Source organism: Carica papaya, chromosome 2, assembly GCF_054855325.1.
Source record: "Carica papaya isolate Zhongbai chromosome 2, ASM5485532v1, whole genome shotgun sequence".
Taxonomy (NCBI): domain Eukaryota; kingdom Viridiplantae; phylum Streptophyta; class Magnoliopsida; order Brassicales; family Caricaceae; genus Carica; species Carica papaya.
In genome coordinates, this window is record NC_142310.1 from 18,310,489 (window position 1) to 18,329,336 (window position 18,848).

The 18,848-nt window shown below is 32.5% G+C and overlaps 2 protein-coding genes across 51 annotated transcripts in view; both read left to right on the forward strand.

The window, feature by feature from the left end:
• Positions 1 to 6,748: 6,748 nt before the first annotated feature.
• Positions 6,749 to 14,277, forward strand: LOC110817302 (centrosomal protein). The gene is made up of 2 exons (XM_022045775.2): positions 6,749 to 7,068; positions 13,901 to 14,277. Exons 1-2 carry the CDS (start codon positions 6,868 to 6,870, stop codon positions 14,072 to 14,074), a joined length of 375 nt encoding a protein of 124 aa, XP_021901467.1. The 5' UTR covers positions 6,749 to 6,867; the 3' UTR covers positions 14,075 to 14,277.
• Positions 14,278 to 15,869: 1,592 nt separating this feature from the next.
• The window catches only part of LOC110817296 (uncharacterized), a 40,366-nt gene continuing 37,387 nt past the window's right edge, over positions 15,870 to 18,848 (forward strand). For 24 of the 50 annotated variants that reach the window (XR_015817076.1, XR_015817075.1, XR_015817073.1 and 21 more), the window contains exons 1-2: positions 15,878 to 16,760; positions 17,089 to 17,135. Coding sequence is in view for 22 of the 50 variants with exons in the window: in XM_088213541.1 (XP_088069667.1) it covers positions 17,105 to 17,135 (31 nt within the window). In the remaining 28 variants the exon portion in view is untranslated. Of the gene's footprint in view, positions 16,761 to 16,865; positions 17,136 to 18,848 lie in introns of all 50 variants that reach the window. The other 26 variants (XR_002540166.2, XR_015817077.1, XR_002540160.2 and 23 more) reach the window with 9 other exon arrangements.

An 18,848-nucleotide genomic window follows, 5' to 3' on the forward strand; every position in this document is an offset into this window, starting at 1 on the left:
TCCAAACTCAGATAACCAGTAAAAAAAGAGCAAGTTTTGGTGTAATTATTTCAAAACACTAGGTCATACTCGAGACAATCGCTAGAAAATTCATAGAAAACTAACTTATTTAAAGACCATAAAATCAACCATAGGAAAATAAAGTAAGGAAAGTCATGCCTCTACTGATGAATTGTCTCCACTAAGAAGTAGATAGAAATTCTCTAAAAAATATTTCTACATCAAAACTCCATCAATAACTATATAGGATTTGGGTCAACAACCCAAAAAGAAGATGCTCTTAATGTTATTTCAGAAAGTCAAGATACTTGAATCATTGACTCAGGGGTATCCGATTACTTTACAAGAAATATAACATTGTTCCAAGAATATGATGCATGCAAAAAGAACCTCACCACAAAAATAGCGAATATTCTCAAGAATTGTCAAAATAGGTAATATCCCTATATAAAAGATATTAACCTCAAGGAAAATATTTCATGTGCCTAATTTGGATTACAATTTGTTATCAGTAAGCGAACTTACTCAAGATTATAATTGCATTGCTAAATTTTTTCTCAAACTTATGTGAATTTTAGGATTTGGATTAGAGGAGGACGACTAACAATGTTAAGCTGTACACCAATCCCTTTTTCTTCAAAGATAATGGATCTTTCAGGAGATAATCCTATAATACAATATGTGTCGAGTTTTAAGATAGTCCAACTTAAACAATCTTAGTACAATTATGTTGCTATTATCGACTTGGCAGCAAAATTTTGTATATCTTCAAAAAGTCTTCCTTTCTTTATTCAAAACTAAAAAATTCGAAAAACTTTCATTATAAAGTATAACTAGGAATTTAGAATTTAATTTTAATTAATTTTTTATGTAATTAAAATTTTAATTAATTTCTTAAATAACTCATAATCTCTTCTAATAAAGAGGGAATATCATGTCAATCCAAGTTGAAAATTTAGAATTTAATTTTAATTAATTTTTTATGTAATTGAAATTTTAATTAATTTTTTAAATCACTCATAATCTCTTCTAAAAAAGAAGAAAGATCATATCTATAGTAATTAGGACCTTAGATATTAATTTTAATTAATTTTATATGTAATTGCAATTTTGAGTTAGGAAATTTTTATTAACTCTTTCTTCACATGACCTACCATATAAATAGGCCTTCAAGTCTTCATTGTAAGATTCAAGTTTTAGAATAATTAAATTATGAAACTTTAGTTTTCAACTAATTAGGTTTCTTCAACCTTCTTATTGAATGAGAATTGACTCAACTTATCAAGGTAAATCCTTGTGGCAGTTTATCAATTTTCTTTCTAATTGATTTCTAACTTATAAAGTTCATACTTGTACTATTTTTAATCAATTCAAATTATCCTAATTACATTGGTTGATATTCACGTGTTGAATGTAGGTTAAGTAGGAAGAATTTGTTGAAAGTTTTATGATTTTGAATACTAATATTATATACAGAGTTCTTGATCACGTTAGTTGATATTTGGTTCTGCATCAGAGAGTGTTGAAAATTAACGAAAAAGTTATAATTTATTTTATTTATTAGTTTGAATTTAAATAGAATTGATATGGTATTCCTTTTTTATTAGAAGATATTATGAATGATTTAAATGGAAGATTTAAGGTAATTTAACGCTGGCCATGAAGGCTCCCTTAATAGCTGTCCACAATTTCTCTTCTCCCTTTTCTTGGTTGATTCTTTCTTTAAAGGAGAAGATTTTCTTTTCCCTTTCTTTGCTCACATCACTCTCCCTTAACATAGCAATTATAATCCCTAAATTTATTTTATTGTAGAACTTATCTCCAATATTTCTTGTTTGATATTCATATTTTGAAGCACTTCTCTTCAATTATTGATGCACTTCTCATCAAAACCATTTAAAGTACTTCTCTCCAAATTTTAAAAAAGAGTTTCTTCTTCAACAACATTTGCTTGCTCATTCTTCAACCTGCAATTTTTTTCGTATATGCCTAAATATTTTACAATAAAAACATTATGATTTACCTTCTATGCTAATAATTTTTTTTATTATGATTATTTTTCTTGCATACTCCGTATGGTGGAAATTTTCTTCTTTTTGATGTTGATGAAAACTTGTTTGACATCTCGACAATAAAAACTCCTCCAATTGTTTTTTCATCTCTCATTATTTTTTTAACTCCACAGCTTGTTAAGCATTAATTAATTCTGCAATAGTAATTTTTGAGGGATCCTTAAAATCTTCAAGTGATGAAATATTTGACTCAAACTTTTCTGGTAAACTCAAAAGAATTTTTTCAACAATTTTACAATCGGAAAACTCTTTACCAAATAATCTAATTTTGCTGAAAATTGTTATGAGCTTGTTAACTTGATTCCTTCATCTTTTGAATCTTAAATTCTCTCGAAACATTCAAAACTTGCATCAATCGGGTTTGGTCATTGCCTAAATACTAAGTTTTAAGCAAATCCTATATCTCTTTTAGAATTTCACAAGCCATGATCCTAGTGAAAATCATTTCAGAAACTGAAGAAAATATCCCAATTGCACACCATAAGGCAATTGACATGCTGTTTGCATTTAAGCATTCAAAAAGTAGGTAATCATCTTGTTGTGCGGCAGAAAACCTTTAAAGAGTCAAAGAAAGAGTAAATCACCTATCAAGTGTGCATGAAAACTTTTGGTTTTCATTATGTTGCATAGTTCACATTTGCATTGCATCATTTTGAGCTTTAGAGTCAATATTCTATTAGGACTTTGGCTAGTGTCTCTAGACTAACGTACAACTTTCGATAAATAAGACTCAACTCCAAGACTCAACCTGGCAGACAAAAAGCTCAATATGGCACCGAGAATAGAAACTTTGAAATAATTGTATGTGAGGATGTATGTCACCCGCCCTCGGTACTAACCAAATTACTTTCATATGTTTCTAGCTTTGTTGCATGCCCCTAGCTGTCTCAAGGATGAAGATTTAGAATTTGGGACGAATCCTTCTCAATAAAGGGGGATGATATGATATCTAAGAGCTTCGAATTCATGTAAAAAGAAAAATACCAAAGTGAGAAGGAATCCCACAGGAGGTAGCCAACCTGCAGACCCGCTCGTGAGAAAACCCGCAAGGGGCACATATGTCGCACACACCGACAAGCTTGTGGGCTTGAAAACTAGTGAGCTGAGCTTTCTTAAAAATAGTAGTACTAAAGAGCCTTATATCAATGTAGCTTTGATGCTCACTTGACATTCTAAGAAGATTTTCTATAAAAGGAATAATAAAAAATATTTCCTCACCAGTTCTTTCGTATTTCACTCACTTGGCTTTTATCCTCTGATAATCCATCCACCCTTGCTTTCTACCACTCTATCTTCCACCCTCAAATTGAGTGTCGGATATACCCTCTTAAATGTAAGTATTTTCAAGTATTGTTCAAGACACTACAAGAAGTCCTATGGAAGAAATACCGCACAAATACTAAAAGCAAGAGTTTTAACACATAGATGAAGGGGGAGTGTGTTATGTTACAATGATAAGCATTATGATGCAAATTGGATACTCAAATATGTTATGGAACTAAAGCATTAAGATGCAAACAATAAAGGAGACTGAGAGTACAAGAAAAGACAATTATAGAAGATGTAGGGATTTGATATTATCTTAAGGAAAAATTCGAAATATATTCCTACCAATCTATACCCGTTGTACGCTGTGTTCTATAATAAAGATAGAGCATTGGTGCTTGATGATATGTATAAGTATGAATGCACATTGATTGTAAAAGAAGGATTATATATGTATTTTTTTTCCTTTGAAGAGTTCAATTTTTGCATTGTAGTAAGAAGAATTGTTGAGCACCAAAAGATAGTACTTTCCTGATTAATAGGTTACTTGATCAAGATTTCTTTCCTTAGTTTCTTTTTTTTTTAATGATGTAGGAAACATAAATTTTAAGGAAAGTAAATAACTAGTGGTAAAATTGATGCTCAATAAGGACTATAAGCAAAGAGAACTATAAGTTGTTGCTTTTTACTTGGATCGGTGTGTGAGACTTACTATTTTCACTTGTCGTGGGACTCCTCTTCTGATTGGGAATCATAGTTGTCTGGTGTGGAAGGGTATAGAGTGGATAGAATCAACTCCTATAACCCACTCAACATATGCAATATTAAAACTTAACTGCCTATAAAACTCATCATTTTAATTAAATCTATATTTGTAAAAAGAATACAAAAACAAAGAATAAGGAAATTAAACAAGAAAAGAAAAAATGTCATGGACTTATTGATAAGTTGATCCCCGCTTCTTGACTCAACAAGACTTGTAAAGATTCATGCTTCTTAAATAACTTGAAGAAACTAAAAATTAGCAAAAAACTAATTGAAGAAAAACCTAAGCTTTTAAGAATTTCTCTCAAATTAATTATAATTGATTGTGTTTACAACGTATGGGTAAATATCTATTTATAAGCTTTCCTGAAATAATTCTAGATAATTACAATTTCTTGAATAAATAAATAAAATAATATCTTAAATAAAATTTTATCTTATTTTAAGATAATTACATAATAAAATATTTATTTTATCCAATCTAAATATAAGATAATTAATTAAATAATCTTAAAAATAAAATTTACATTAGAATAATAATTAAAAATAGGATAGACTTCGTCCTATTTGATTTCCATGTAAAACACATGGGGAAATTAATTTAGCCATATGAGAATTAAATTAAAAAAATAAGAAATTAAAAGGTGGGGTCCAAAAGCCTTAAACTTGAAATATTAATTAAATAAAAAGTGGTGGCACACTGACAGGCTTGCGTGGGTTGCGCAAGGCAAGCCCGTGGGTTGTATGGTAGGTTGTCTGGGTCGGTTCCTAGTCCGTCCTTGTGGGGGCGCGCACAAGATCAGCAGACCGCGCACATAGGTGCTATCATGTGCTTGTGCGCGCAGTTCGTGCGACCGTGCATGCGCCTTGGTGCACATGGGGCATGTGGGTTGGGCCATATGCCTGGCACACGTATGGGCAGCTTCGTTCGCGCATGGACCACTGTACACGTGTGTCAAGGAGTTTGCCTGCCTTCGATTTTTCTATAGGGTATAAGGTCACTTCGATTGGTTCATTACGAGATCTTATAACACCGACATACATGGAGGGCAAGTATGATATATGTGCATTACGAGACATGTGTACCTTTACGGGCACCCATACCCAGACTACATTTGAGCTTTCTTCTTGGGCTAGGATTTTCGGTCTTAGTTGTTTCTTAGTAGTGAGGCTCGTTACTCTTCAGGCTTCTAACATCTTCCGGTGTCATTTTTTCCTAGGTTGAGATTTTTGTTTAGTGGATTCAGCCTCGTTATTTAATACTTGATCGGGGACAGAGTAGCCTGAAGTATTGTTACTTCGCAATTATTTCCTTTCACTTCCCGGGAGTTTATCAGTACTAACTCGCTTCTTGCCTTCTATTAGTTTAGAGTTGTCGCCAACGAGTATCGTGTCACTATCTGATATCATATAACCCATGGACATGCCATCAAAGATCGACCTACAAAGTGTTTGGAAGGCCCAACTTGAGGGGAGAAGAGGGGCTTAAGCCTGCGGTCTACTTTGGAGGACCAAGATGCGACTAGTTTGCCACCTAAGAGAGCAAAAAAAAGTGCCAAACTCGATTCCTCTACCCGACGAACAAACTCGGTAGAAGTCATAATTAAGTGTATCAATAAATCAGTACTTGTTTGTTTCTATAGGAGCTTAAATCATTCCTTTAATCTTCAATCTCCACTCTGAATTTATTAAGAGTTAAAGTTGCCATATTAGGATTTGCTCCATCAATTTGTGACGTACTCTCCAACATCTTTTAAGAATTATCTGGTAATTAATTGTCGAAAAAATTTACCTAGACTACGTGGTTATATGAAGTTGTTTTCGTTTGGTTGTGATGAAAGCAACAAAGAGGAGTGCATCGGAAGTCATGACTTGCTACTACTGGTGGTGGAGGTGGTCGGTTATGAGGTGGTCGGTTATGTGGTGGCCGATAGCAGGAAGGAAGTAGCCAACTATAACGGCTGATCCCTTTTATGTTTTTTTATTTTAGTAATGAAGGTTGATTATGGTTTGTAAAAGAGTTCAAGAATTTCTTAACAAAAACTCTAATACCATGCTAAGAATAACTTTTTAATTGATGTATTTTATTAAATATTACAATTCTATATATACAAATTTTTTGTAATATAAAATGGTTTATTTTCTTGATTTTTTTATATCAACTCTACATTTTGATTTATTTTTTTTAATATTCTAATTTATTTTCTGTTTAATGTCTTAATTTATTTGCTCTTTAATGTTCATATTTACTTTTTATTTAATACCTTAATTTATTTTACTCTTTAATAATATAAAAAATAAAATTAATATGATTATATAGATAATAAATAATAATTATCTATTTAATATTTAAATAGAAAAATAAAATATGAATGTGATAATATTATTATGTGATTAATTCTTAATTGAGTATGAGCTCTCTGAACTTATAGTATATAAACTCTTAATTATATATTTCCTACACCTCATTTACATAAATTTTTTTTACTACAAGTTAAGATGTAATATTTTTTATATTGTTATTAAATTTTTTCCTTCATTTACGTAAAATAAAATTTATATTATTTATGTATAATTATAAAAATTTTATTGTTTACTTAGGTCAGATTATGAACCTACTTTTTCTTTAATTTAATGATCCAAGGCATAGACTTAGTTAAATGAGTTTGATCGATAATAACGCATAGAAGAAACCTGCAGAAGGCTTTATTTTTATTTTTGGAAAAGTGTTCGAAGAGTTGAGAGTGTAAAAGGGGCAGAAAAGATGTCAATACTGTGGGAGAAGAGCGAGACATGGAGGTGGATTGTGAGGAAGACTCGAGATTCCAAGCCCTTCTTTCTCACCTTTGCCACCCTATGTGGCGTCGTACCTGGAATCATTGGCTACGGCGTCATGCAGATCACCAATTCTCGAAACTCCGATCTCGAGTCCCAACTCCGCCAGACTACCAGACCAGAATCCCTTGTACGTTGTTCCTACTCTCGTCTCTATTTCTCTTTCTACTGCGTCTGTTTGTTCTTTTCTGTTTGATTTGCGCAAGTGCAGGAAACTAAGTGTTTACTCCCCTGTTTGATTCTCTAGAATATGTTTTAAAAAGTAAAGTAGAACGGAAGGTAATATGGAAATACCTTCTTTTCATTCTTAAAGGTACTTGCTGATCAATTTACCGAGGGTTTCATCTTTTTTTCCTATGAAATAAAAATTGAATTATATTTATGGTGTTGCATACATCTTGTTTTAAAGTTTCTTGTTTTGTGTTTGTCTCATATTTTCCAGCAATTAGCGTTTGTTCCTGAGCAAATCCAAATTATTGTCAGTTTGTAAGAAGACAGAAGATTGTGCGGAATTTATCACTTAATAGGAGTTGAATATGTGGTTAGTGTTAATCTCAAGTCTATCAAAACTGTGTGTTGGTTTATCAGTGAAAAAGAATTCATTACTTGGTACAGGCAGAGTTCAAACAAGAGTAATACCTATTCTCAATCCTGTTTTAACTATACCTATTCTCTACCCTGTTCTTGGATCTGGCTAGATTGAATAAAGTAGGGAATTGAAACCTGGGAATGGAGTCCCACCACCAAAAGCATCCTAAAACCAAATCTTGTTGCCTGTGCCAACTTTGAAGAAGACACGGTAATGTAGAACCAAGAAAGCAGAAGTTTAATGGGTAAGTTTATTAATCTATGACAAATAGAAAGATTTAATCAACTCAATTTCCTTTTATTACTATAGGTTCTTCCGTATCAGTATGTTTTCCTGTTTGGTTGATTTGTTAAGGCTATCTACAAACTCACCAACCCCACAAAACAAAGGAATCTAATACCTCCAACGATATAGTAGTGGGCTTGAGTTGGCATAATAACATTTGTTAAATTACAGCAGGTAAGCATTTTTTTTTTCTTTTTTTTTGAGTTTAAGTAGGTTTAGATTTAATGGTTGGATAAAACTTGTTAGTAATCGGATCAAAGGCTTTCAAGATAGCCTCTGAGGAAGGAGGTAGGTGTTATTGCTTGAGTATTGCTCAAAGAGGAAGACAATGTGACTTAGAACAAATTAGGGTCATTTGCCTGCATAAGAGTTTTGGGTCATGAAAATCTAGGCATTGCCCCTAAGTTTCTTAATATCACACCTAAGAATTTATTTTCTCTTTAAATAAAAAGATATCTTATTAAAAACGAAGAAAAAAGAATGGTAGATAGAAAGGAGGATTAGATATCCTCACTTAGAGAAAAAGAATAGAAAAATAGAGAAAAAGAAAAAAAAAGGCCAACTAGTGTTGGGAAAGAATAGCTAACAAATCTCTATGTAAAAGAAGACAAAGATAAATGTTTCAAGTGCCCATGTGCCTTAGTCTAAATGGAGGCAAAGAAAGACTATCCCCAAAGATCATAAATTGTGAAGAGTAAGCCCTAAAAATTATTGTGCTTCTCTGAATCCAAATCATCAATAACCCAACAAAGAATGAAAAAAAACAAAGAGCTTTTGCATCTTTCTTCAAATTCGAACACAAAAGAAAACCCTCAATTGTTTTTTTTTTCAACTAACAAGAATAAAAAGTATAAATAGCACCTTATTTAAAAAAAAAGTTATAAACAGCACCAAGGAGATGTAATCGATATACAAAATTATTTATTTTTCTGTTAATTTATCTATAATATACCCAAAATCCTCCTTGTGTTGCCCAAGATAAACGGAACCAAAATAGTGAAACCATTTATCTCTAATCTTTAACCAGTCACTAACCACCCCATCAAAACCCCTTTTATTTATTTTATTCCAAATAACCCAAAAAACAGTCAAAGGAATCATATTAGTAAGTCTTTTGTTTTACAAATACTCTCTCATGCCTCAATCTCATCTTTAACCGATCCCGACATCACCCAACTAACTCCCAAAAGGCCATAAACCATAGTCCAGATAGAATATGCTGCAGGGCACGGTAATAGAAGATGTTTGTAAGGCTCCACCTCCTGCATGCACATATAACACCCATTCACCATCACTCTGCCTCTTTTCATAAGGTTGTTAATCGTCAGAATGCGTTCTCTGCATGCCTCCCAAGCAAAAAAGACAACTTTTGGCGGAGCCTGGGCCTTCCAAATCCGTCTGGCAGGGAAACAACCGAATCTACTATCACCTTCTCCCATCAAAAGCTCATAATAGGAATTGACCGAGAACATCCTGTTCTTCCTATGTTTCCAAACAAGCTGATCCCTCTCTATAATCATATTCACCTCAGAAAGCAAGTGGAGAAGCTCAGCATACTTGGCAGCCTCCCAGTCGTTGAGATTCCTAATCACCTCAATACACCAACCCCGAACAGCACTTCCATCTTCATACGCCTTCTCTGCAGAAATACCTTTCTCCACAGAAATTGTAAAAACCCTCAGTTGTGCTAGGAAGCCCAAGAAAAACAATGTATTAAACAACCAACATTGAATTCTCCAGGTTATCACAATGTAGAAATAGATGGTTATGAATCTTTCAACTCTAAAAATGTCACACAAATCCCAGAGGCTAAAGCATGATTAGGTTGTCGAGCTTGGAGCAAATTATAACTATTCAGCCTATCGAAAACCATATTTCAGACAAAAACCTTAACTTTACTGGGAGAAGAACACTTTAAAACATATATTAAAAATGTCACTATGAGAAATTGGATTATGAGTCAAGAATTTACAGTAAGATTTTTAGGAATAAAGGCCTGAGGGTTGCAGAGAGCAGATTTCACGATAGGATTATTGGAATGGAACAACGTTATCAAGTAGCTGAGTTAGAGAAGTTTTATTATCAGCTTCCCAATCATTTAGATTTCTCAAAAGAAGACATATTTCAAGAGAGAGAACTGTTAAAATATTATTGAAACAAGAAATGTTGGCATGGTGAGTTTGGGACAAATCTAAAGTTGAGGGAAATGGGCTGCTAAAGGAATATTTTCAAACCAAGGATTGTCCTAGATAGGAACCAAGAGCCATCATCCACCTTCATTTTGAGCAAGGGTAAGATTTAAGAAAGAATCACTGTTTTAAGACAACTTAAGGAGCCATAATGGCTGGAAATAGCCATCATCCACCTTCACTTTCCTCGTTGCTGTTAAATGCCAAAAAATGTGAAATACTATCTTCAAGCAGAGTCTCTTACTTCTTAAAATCAACAAGAACAATGTCATTTTCAATCTCAATATCATCATTGCTTATAACTAAATTAAGAGATTCATCGCTAGAAAACTCAACTTGATCAGTAAGAATAATAACCTCGTTCCCATTCTCTTCTACTATCTCAAATACCTTATTTCTGTACGTACCTTCAGTACCATTAGTTAATTCTTGATCATTAAGTTGTAGTACTTCCATAAGATTTTGCTTATTTACCAATTCATTCACTTTTGCATCCTTTACTTGTTCTTCATGTTCTATGGACGTTTCAGATATGAGAGGTTCTTGTGCAATTGAAGATTCAAGATTCTCTACATTTTTCATTTTTATTTTTTACATATTAATCTTATCATTTAAATCTGGGATAACTATTTTTATATCTTTAAAACTTTATAAGAATAAAATGTGTCAAATTGCTCTTATTACTTATTATCTCTTATAGGGGGGACACTTGCTTTCACTATTTTAGATATCGAAAAATGATATTGAAGTTCTATTCTATAATATCTATCATATGAAAAATATTCTTGAAAAGAATCTCGAGTCCAACTAGCATCTTCACAAAATTCATGAGTTAGAAAAACTTGCAACCTTGAATTTCGAACTAATTTTAATTTTCTCCGCATATCCATATTAATCAAAAAGTTCATAAAGATCATCTTGAGTCGTCCTTTATAACTGAACTACATACGCGATAGAACGTAATTACAAATATATGATCAAATATATTCATGTTTTAAATCCATCTTGAATTTCTCTCTAACTCCAAGCAAATTTTTGTCTAAAGAACTTGCGGAAAGTGAATATAGGACAGGAATTCAACCAAACTAAGCTCAAAAATTAGAAGAGCACACCTAAGATCCTTTAGAGCTGGTATAAGAATATCAAGAACTAGGTTGGAGGTGACTAGACAAGGACAGACTGGGCAGAAGTGGGGTTGTATTTTGTGAAGTTAGAATGAGTAAACTAGGGGCAGCCTGATGAGTCGAGTTTAGGCTCTGATGCAAACTGATATAGGAAAAAAAGAGGTTAAAGATCAAATTTAGAGAAAATTTCTAAAGAATCAAACTTGGAGATCTCGAATCTCAATAATTAAATAAATATCTCAATATTTTTTTTTTAAAAAGAAATATCTCAATATTTGAATAGTTGTCATGAATAGCATAAATAGGAAAAAATTTGTCGAGAAGTATAGGCACCAAATATAAGAAATATCTCAATATTTAAGTACTGAGCTAAATACCTTATTATAAGCACCAAATACATAAAAATAAGAAATCTAGGAATCCTAGTAAATAGGAATATAAATTAAATATAAAGAATTAGAGAAATAGGAAATCTAGGAAACTTTAGCATAATGGATTGAGTTTGGGCTTTGAGACAAATTGATGTTAGGACAAAAGAGCTTGAAGAGAAAACTTGGAAAAAATTTATTAAGAATCAAATTTGGGAATTTCAAATCTCAATAGTTAAATCAATATCTCAATTTGAATAACTGGCATGAATAGTCTATTTTATAACTAAGCTATGAATCTTATTTATAGGAACTAAATACATCAAAATAAGGAAATTTAGAAAACCTAGTAAATAAAAAAATAAGGTAAATAGAAAGAATTAGGCAAATATGAAATCTAGAAAGTAGGAAAATGAATCTTTCTATTTTCTTTTATTATAGAATTCTCCAAAAATTGAAAAATGACTTTAAATCTTCATATTCCTTTTAGTTAACTTCGAAAAATATTTATGTTCCTTTATTGATTCTATCTCATATCTCCTGTTATTAAACTATGTCCACTTTAAGAGCTTCATATTTTGCATCAATGAGCTAAACCCAAAACGACTCTAAAAGAGTAATTTTCTGTTATTAAAAAGAGTTTCTTTTTAGAAATTTACATATCTCGGATCTCTATATTCTTTTCTAAAATGTCAAAATTTCCATTCCTCCCCCCCCCCCCCCCCCCAAAAAAAATCCTATACCATCATTATCTTCTACATCTGAAAGTGCTGCAAAACCAAGCAGAAAATGGCTAGCAATTCAAGCAGCAAGATGCTAGTTAAAGCAAGTCAGGAACAATTATGCATAAAAAGAATCCTAATCATAGAGAAATGAAGATCCTACAGTCTTTGTTTAATGTCCATGCCAGTCTTGATATGTACTTTACTGGAGCCGAATTGGGAAAAATATTGAATTTTAAATAATTATGTGGTAATATAGAATAGGGAATTAATTTTGAGAATAATAAAGATATGGGGGAGGAATCTGGAAATAAGAGAATAGCAAGGATGAAAATAGAATCTAGAGAAAGTTTGAGAGAGAGGGGAAAGAGAAACAGAAAAATTCTTATGGATCGAAGAGCATGAAAAATTCTTGGACCTAGCTATTTCTGTCCTCCATTAAGATTGGGAGATTATTACTTTTGGCCCATAATTTCTTAGATGTACCATATCTGTTTTAATTTTTTTGCTCCCTATAGATTGTAACATGTGGAGGGTATCTTTCTTTTGATTGTACTCCTCTCCTCTTATCTTACTAAATCATCTTTTATTCCAAAAAAAAAAAGGAAAGGCAGATTTTCAGAATTTTCAGAAGAAACAGAAATTTGGAGATTTGAGAATTTTTTATAATAATATTTAAAAAATGAATGTTTAATTTGTGAACAGTTCTTTTTGCAACATGTGTGAACTATATTATAGACATTGTCTTAAAAGTACAAGATGGTATTTGGTACAATTGCTAAATAGTGCGGTTATTGTAACTTTATTATTGTTATTATTATTATTATTATTATTACTGATACAGTGTAAAAATGTTTGGAATTTAAGTTAGAGTTTCATATTTAAGAACATAAAAGGATAGTTTGTTTTTCTTTTTGTTTTTGCTTTTTTTCTTTCTTTTAAGAACATTGCTGGCTTGAAGAATACTCTTTATGTCTGCATGGTAATTAAGAATCGTTTTAGTCACAACATAAGATATCTTTTCAAGTTTTCCTGAATAATCTTTTGTTATTTCTCACACTAATATTTTATGCTTTCTTTTCCATGGCAGGACTAATTTACATCTCAAGAACTTAAGAAATACTTGCATTTAGTTCAACTATAATTCGATTTCTAGTCAATTCTTCGTTCTAATTCTCTTATTAGTCTTAGTATGTATGATTAGAATAATTTGTTGAGTTTTTTACAACTGCCTTATGTTTAATTCCTTATGATGGACACTCAGTTCCTATATTTTCGGGTGGGTGTTGAATTCCCGTAACTAAGGAATTTAGGGTGGGATGACAGTACCTCAAATTTAGCATTGTTAAAACCAATATTAGAATCATAAGTAGAATTGCCTTATATTACAGCATGATTCTGTCAAATTAGCCATGATGAAAGAACCCAAGCATCATTATCCTAAGCAACATCATTTATATTCGTGTTTTGCATTGAGTAGCCCTCATGCACTGTTAGCACAGACACGGATACACATTTTTTTTTTCATGATTTTGCCATTAGTCTTGGCTTCCATGTTTTTAATATCTTGTCTGGGATTTCTGTGCCAAGTGCTTTTTTCCTAATTTAGTGGCTTCACGTATTGCTTTAGCAATTTTTTTTCCCTCCAATTTTAAGACATCTTAGTAGATGGTTTTATGAATCAGATGATGGGGAGAGTTAACCGAGAAAGATTGGGAGAGTATCTTGGGGAGCTGCAGAGAAAGGAGGACACAAATGATCGGTATGTTGCTGCACTGCGAGGAGAGACATTAACTAGGAAACCTTATCAAAGAATTCAACCAGTTTCGAGACCAAACAGCACTGAACCTGGCAACTGATTTATTGAGATGCCACGAAAGAGGTTCATTGAGTGTATTTCAAGGTGAGTGTATTTTCAGTTGTGCGATGTGTTTCCGATGCTGATAAGAATGTGCGAAACAAGATATGAAGTTGTCTTGAAAACAAATGTCTACAAATTGTTATTTTCAAGTTTTATATAAAGCAAGAAAAATATAGGGTGACGACATTGATTGCGCTATTATGTTTAATATGTTCAGAAGCTTAATATGTTTATTGTTGTTAGTTTAGAGTTGATAGTAAAAATCTCCTCTAAATACCTCAATCTTTTTTTAATATAATTAGTCTACAATTTTATCCAGATGTTAGATTATTCCCATTTTGACATAGTCGGTGAAAACTTTCAATTCGTAGTTGGCTAAGTGAGAATTGGAAAATGCAGCTCAAGTGCAAAAAATAATTGAAACATGAAAATTATGGTGCATTTTGAATTTATTGATTAAATAAAAATTGCACAAAAGTTTGATCAAATGGGATGTGAGGAATTATAGTGTAAACAATTTAGTTTTATGGTTCTATGAGATTTGTAGGCAGTAGAGAAATGTAAGCAAGAGCTTTGCTTTCGGTCATTGGTAGAGATAGTCCCAGACTCTTTGAGAAATCTAATCAGAGCCTCCTCACATGAAGATTTTATATGGTGAGCTTCCTGGATACTGTATCCTAGAACAAAAACAAACATAAATATAAATATGAAGGGATCAATTTTAGTTTTATGTCTCTTCTTAATTATTTAAAATTCTAAAAATTAACGGTTTAAATTTTTTTTATTTATTATTTAATTTAATCAAGTCTTTCTGATTCTTGAGAGTACAATAAATTTTAAAAAGAAGATACTTGCAACTCGTAAAGTGACTTTCACATAATCTAAAATTAAGGGCAGGGCCTAATTTCTTTATTAAAATTCATTGTCTACTTTTTAATCTAAACTCTGGTAAGAACTAAATATTTTTCTAAATTTTTGTTGTTGAAAAAATTAATTAATTAATTCAGTAATGCATTCTGTGTTACCTCCGAATCAAGCAATACCATAAATGCCAAAATATAAATAACTATTCTAAATCTCTTCAATACATTCCAAGTTCTTAAGAACAGATATTGAACTTTAATGTATTTTAAAGTTCAGTCAAAACAATTATTAAAAGTAAAGATTAAGTTATTGGTAATAATTATATAATATATTAACTCATCTTTAATTTGGAGATCCTAATTATATTTTTTGAAAACATTTAGATCAACAATAAAATTAAAATATTAAATCAGATAAAAATATTCATGATAATATTCATAAGTCGCTACATACATATATATATATGTAGATAATAGCTATATTGCTACTTTTCATATTAGCAGAGTAAAAAAACAATATTATTTAAAATTTTATTTGAATTAGGCGGTAAATATATTAGTAAAGGAAGAAAAATTCTTATATACATATATATATATATATATTTTATTAATTGATAATTATGAACATTGCCGGTGATTGACTGAAATGAAATTTAATTTACAAGTTGAAGAGAGTAGAAAAAAACGAAAGTAGTATTTTATTACTATTTTTCAATCATTTTCAAATCATCCTAAAACACAAAAAAAAAACAAAAATCAAATTTCTAAAAATTCTTTTGATTAATTGTAAATTTTCATAATATTTAAAGAATACAAAATTAGTATTATAATATATGTGTTCATCAGTAAGTTGATCGTGTTAACTATTATTTAAAGTTTTACTACTAAATATAATTACTGGAAATGTCTAGAAAAACATCCACCAAGACCATTTTCATTTCTTTGAATTCGGTACCGAATTTAAAATCAAGCCCGAGTTCAAAACCTTTCTTTTAAAGCCGATAAAATCTGTTACCTTACAACCCATACAAAAACACAACTCCAAACAGAAGGTCAAGGTTTCAAATTTCTTAAGGGCGCCTTTCTATGGTTTTCCGATGATCACCATAAAACCCATACCAAACACAACCCCAGACAGAAGGTCATGGTTTCAAATTTCTTAAGGGTGCCTAGCAAGTGGGGACTTCTTTAGAATTCCTTTGCGAGCAGACAAATGGAGACACTCTCGTCTGTTTTTGGCGTTGCACGGAAAGAGAAATAACTCAAGGGGAGAGCAGACGACAGGAAGGTACGCCCGAAGAGGCGAGCACGAGAGAAGCAGCAAGGGAACACGTTCACAATATGGAGTCAGAGAAAGGACCTGAGAACAGGGGAGCAGGTGTTGGAGTGCGCTGTGTACGGCGGGGTCAGAAGTCTTACGCGTGACGGCGAGGAGGCAGTGGCTATAAAGGTGAAAGCTGGGGCCGATAAGGGAAGGGGTTTCGGGGCAGATGATTAGAGGAAAATCGAGATTTACTTGGGGGGCGGGGGAGGGTGGGGGGGGGAGCTTTCATTTCATTCGATGTTGGACTTGTCGGACTTTACGATTTCTGGGTAAGGGATTCAGAGAGAACGAAGGCCGAGGATTGAGGTGGATTTCGTCCTCTCTGGTCGGAGCCAAAAACAAGAAAGGGGTTCTTTGAGGGTTTCTGTGTAAGAAGACCGCTGAAAAGAGGGCTCGTCTTCTTCTGGGTCTTCTCTGTTCTGGAGATTTAAGGTTTTGGGCTTCTTTTGGATTCTAATCCTTGAAGGGAGATTGAGCAAACGATTAGAAGAAGCTAGGTAAAAGGAAGAGACTGTAATTTATAACCAGTCTTTTAGTTCTTTATTTTATCTTCGCCGTCTTAATCGTTTGTTTGACCTTCTTTGGTTCATTTTTCCCAATAGGAATATGATAAAACATCTAAGATTTTTCTTGAGAATGGTTAGAATGCGGAAGGATGCTTGAACATAAATGTGTAGTGAACTTCTGCGCGTTGATTGCTTAAGGATGCTTGAACAGGCTTGATACTATGAGAACTTTTGCACGTCGATTGCTTGCTACTATGAGAACTTTTTCACTTATCTTATATTGCCGCTAGACCTAATTACTTTTGTTCTTCTTTTCTAGGGATTATAACCACCAAATGGTAAAGAAAGGCTACAGGAAATACGTTGGTATGTAGTGTTTGAAGCGATTTGCAGTTAGTTTGTTTTGTTGCTTTTCTATCTATCCCATTTACATTTCTTTTTTCTTTCTTTTTTTTTTCTAAGAAGAATGACATTTAAGACGTGTTTCACAACCCCCTCCTGCAGCTTCCTGTACCAGTGAGGTCTTTCATATGTTCTGGAATGCTATAAGGCTGTTGTTTTTCTATGGCTTGGCTTTTTTTTTCTTTTAAAGTTGAAATAAATAGTGAGTTGTGTGAATGTCTATTTAACGATTTCTTTTTGCACCATGAGATTCGTCTCAGATTAGTATTATATGTTTGATGAAATTATGAAATATTACTTTTCTGTATGCCAATCTATTGGGTTATGGCTCAAGACCTTTTCACATATTTAGTCTTTAAGACAGTTTGAAGAAACTTAGTTTTAGGTATTATGGCATTGCGTTCAGTTAGGGAAAGAAAATTAAGATTACTGTGTTTAATATAATTTGATCACTTCTGTTCTGCTGTCTTTGTTTCTCTCTCTCTCTCTCTCTCTCTCTACTATTTCTAGACTAGCAGCTGTTTTTTTTTTTTTTTGCATATATGTCTTATCATTAACTTAACCTTTTGTCCTCTGATTTTTTCTGGTACTTTTAATTTCAGTCGATATATATAATTCTTAATTAACTTTCTAAAATAAATTGGGTTATGGGGAAACTTTGTCTCCAGCCTTGTGCAAAAACTCTCCAGTTTTTAATTAACTTTCTATCATGACCCAAGATTACAGACTCAAACATGTATAACCATCTATCCTTAATCTTTGACATCTCCCCTTTACTCCCCTCAAAAGCCCTAGCATTCATCTCCTTTAATACCACTCAAAAGATAGTAAAATGAATAATTTTAAGATAATTTTTCTTTTTACAAATCCCCTCCCACGCCCAAAACCCCTCTCTCAATGACCACGCAATGACCCAATGGAGTCCTTGATTGTAGCCTTTTCCATATCGAGATTGTATAACACTTATTCCCTCTTTTTGTAAGTTAACTCATCAACCACTTCATTTGCTATAAAGGTCGCATTCAGGATCTGTCTACCATTGAAAAAAGCATGTTGAGTGTCCCCAATCACTTTATTAATTACTTTTGCCGTTCTTTTCACAAGGCCCTTGGTAATTAGCTTATATATGCTACCACAAGACTAATGGGTCTAGAGTCCTAGATGTCTCGAATCCCACTAAGCTTTGCAATAACTGCAAGGAAAGAAGCATTAAGAGATTGAACAAAGGATCCAATTTTATGCAACTATTGAAAGAGATCCCTTATGTCTTCCTTCATAACCGTTCAGAACTCCTGAACAAAGCCTATATTAAAGCCATTTGGACCATGAGCTTTGTCTCTCTTACACGACATAAGATTGTCATGAATTTTCTGTTCTGAGAAATTCTCTCCAACTCAAGCTTGCTAGACTCATCAAGAACTCTAAAGTCAATGCCATCTAGTCTGGGCCTCCAATTCGTCCCTTCTCAATATGACCTGCTAAAATAACCTCTTCCCTCCGTTCTCAACTCCTCATTATCCGAAATAACTTTATGATTTATCACCATCGCCGCCACAGTTATTTTTTCGACGAGGAATTGCCATACTATGGAAGAACCTGATATTTCGATCCCATATCCTTATTCATCTGTCTCTTGATTTCTGTCTCCATGAAATCTCTTCCATCTGTAGTTTAGAC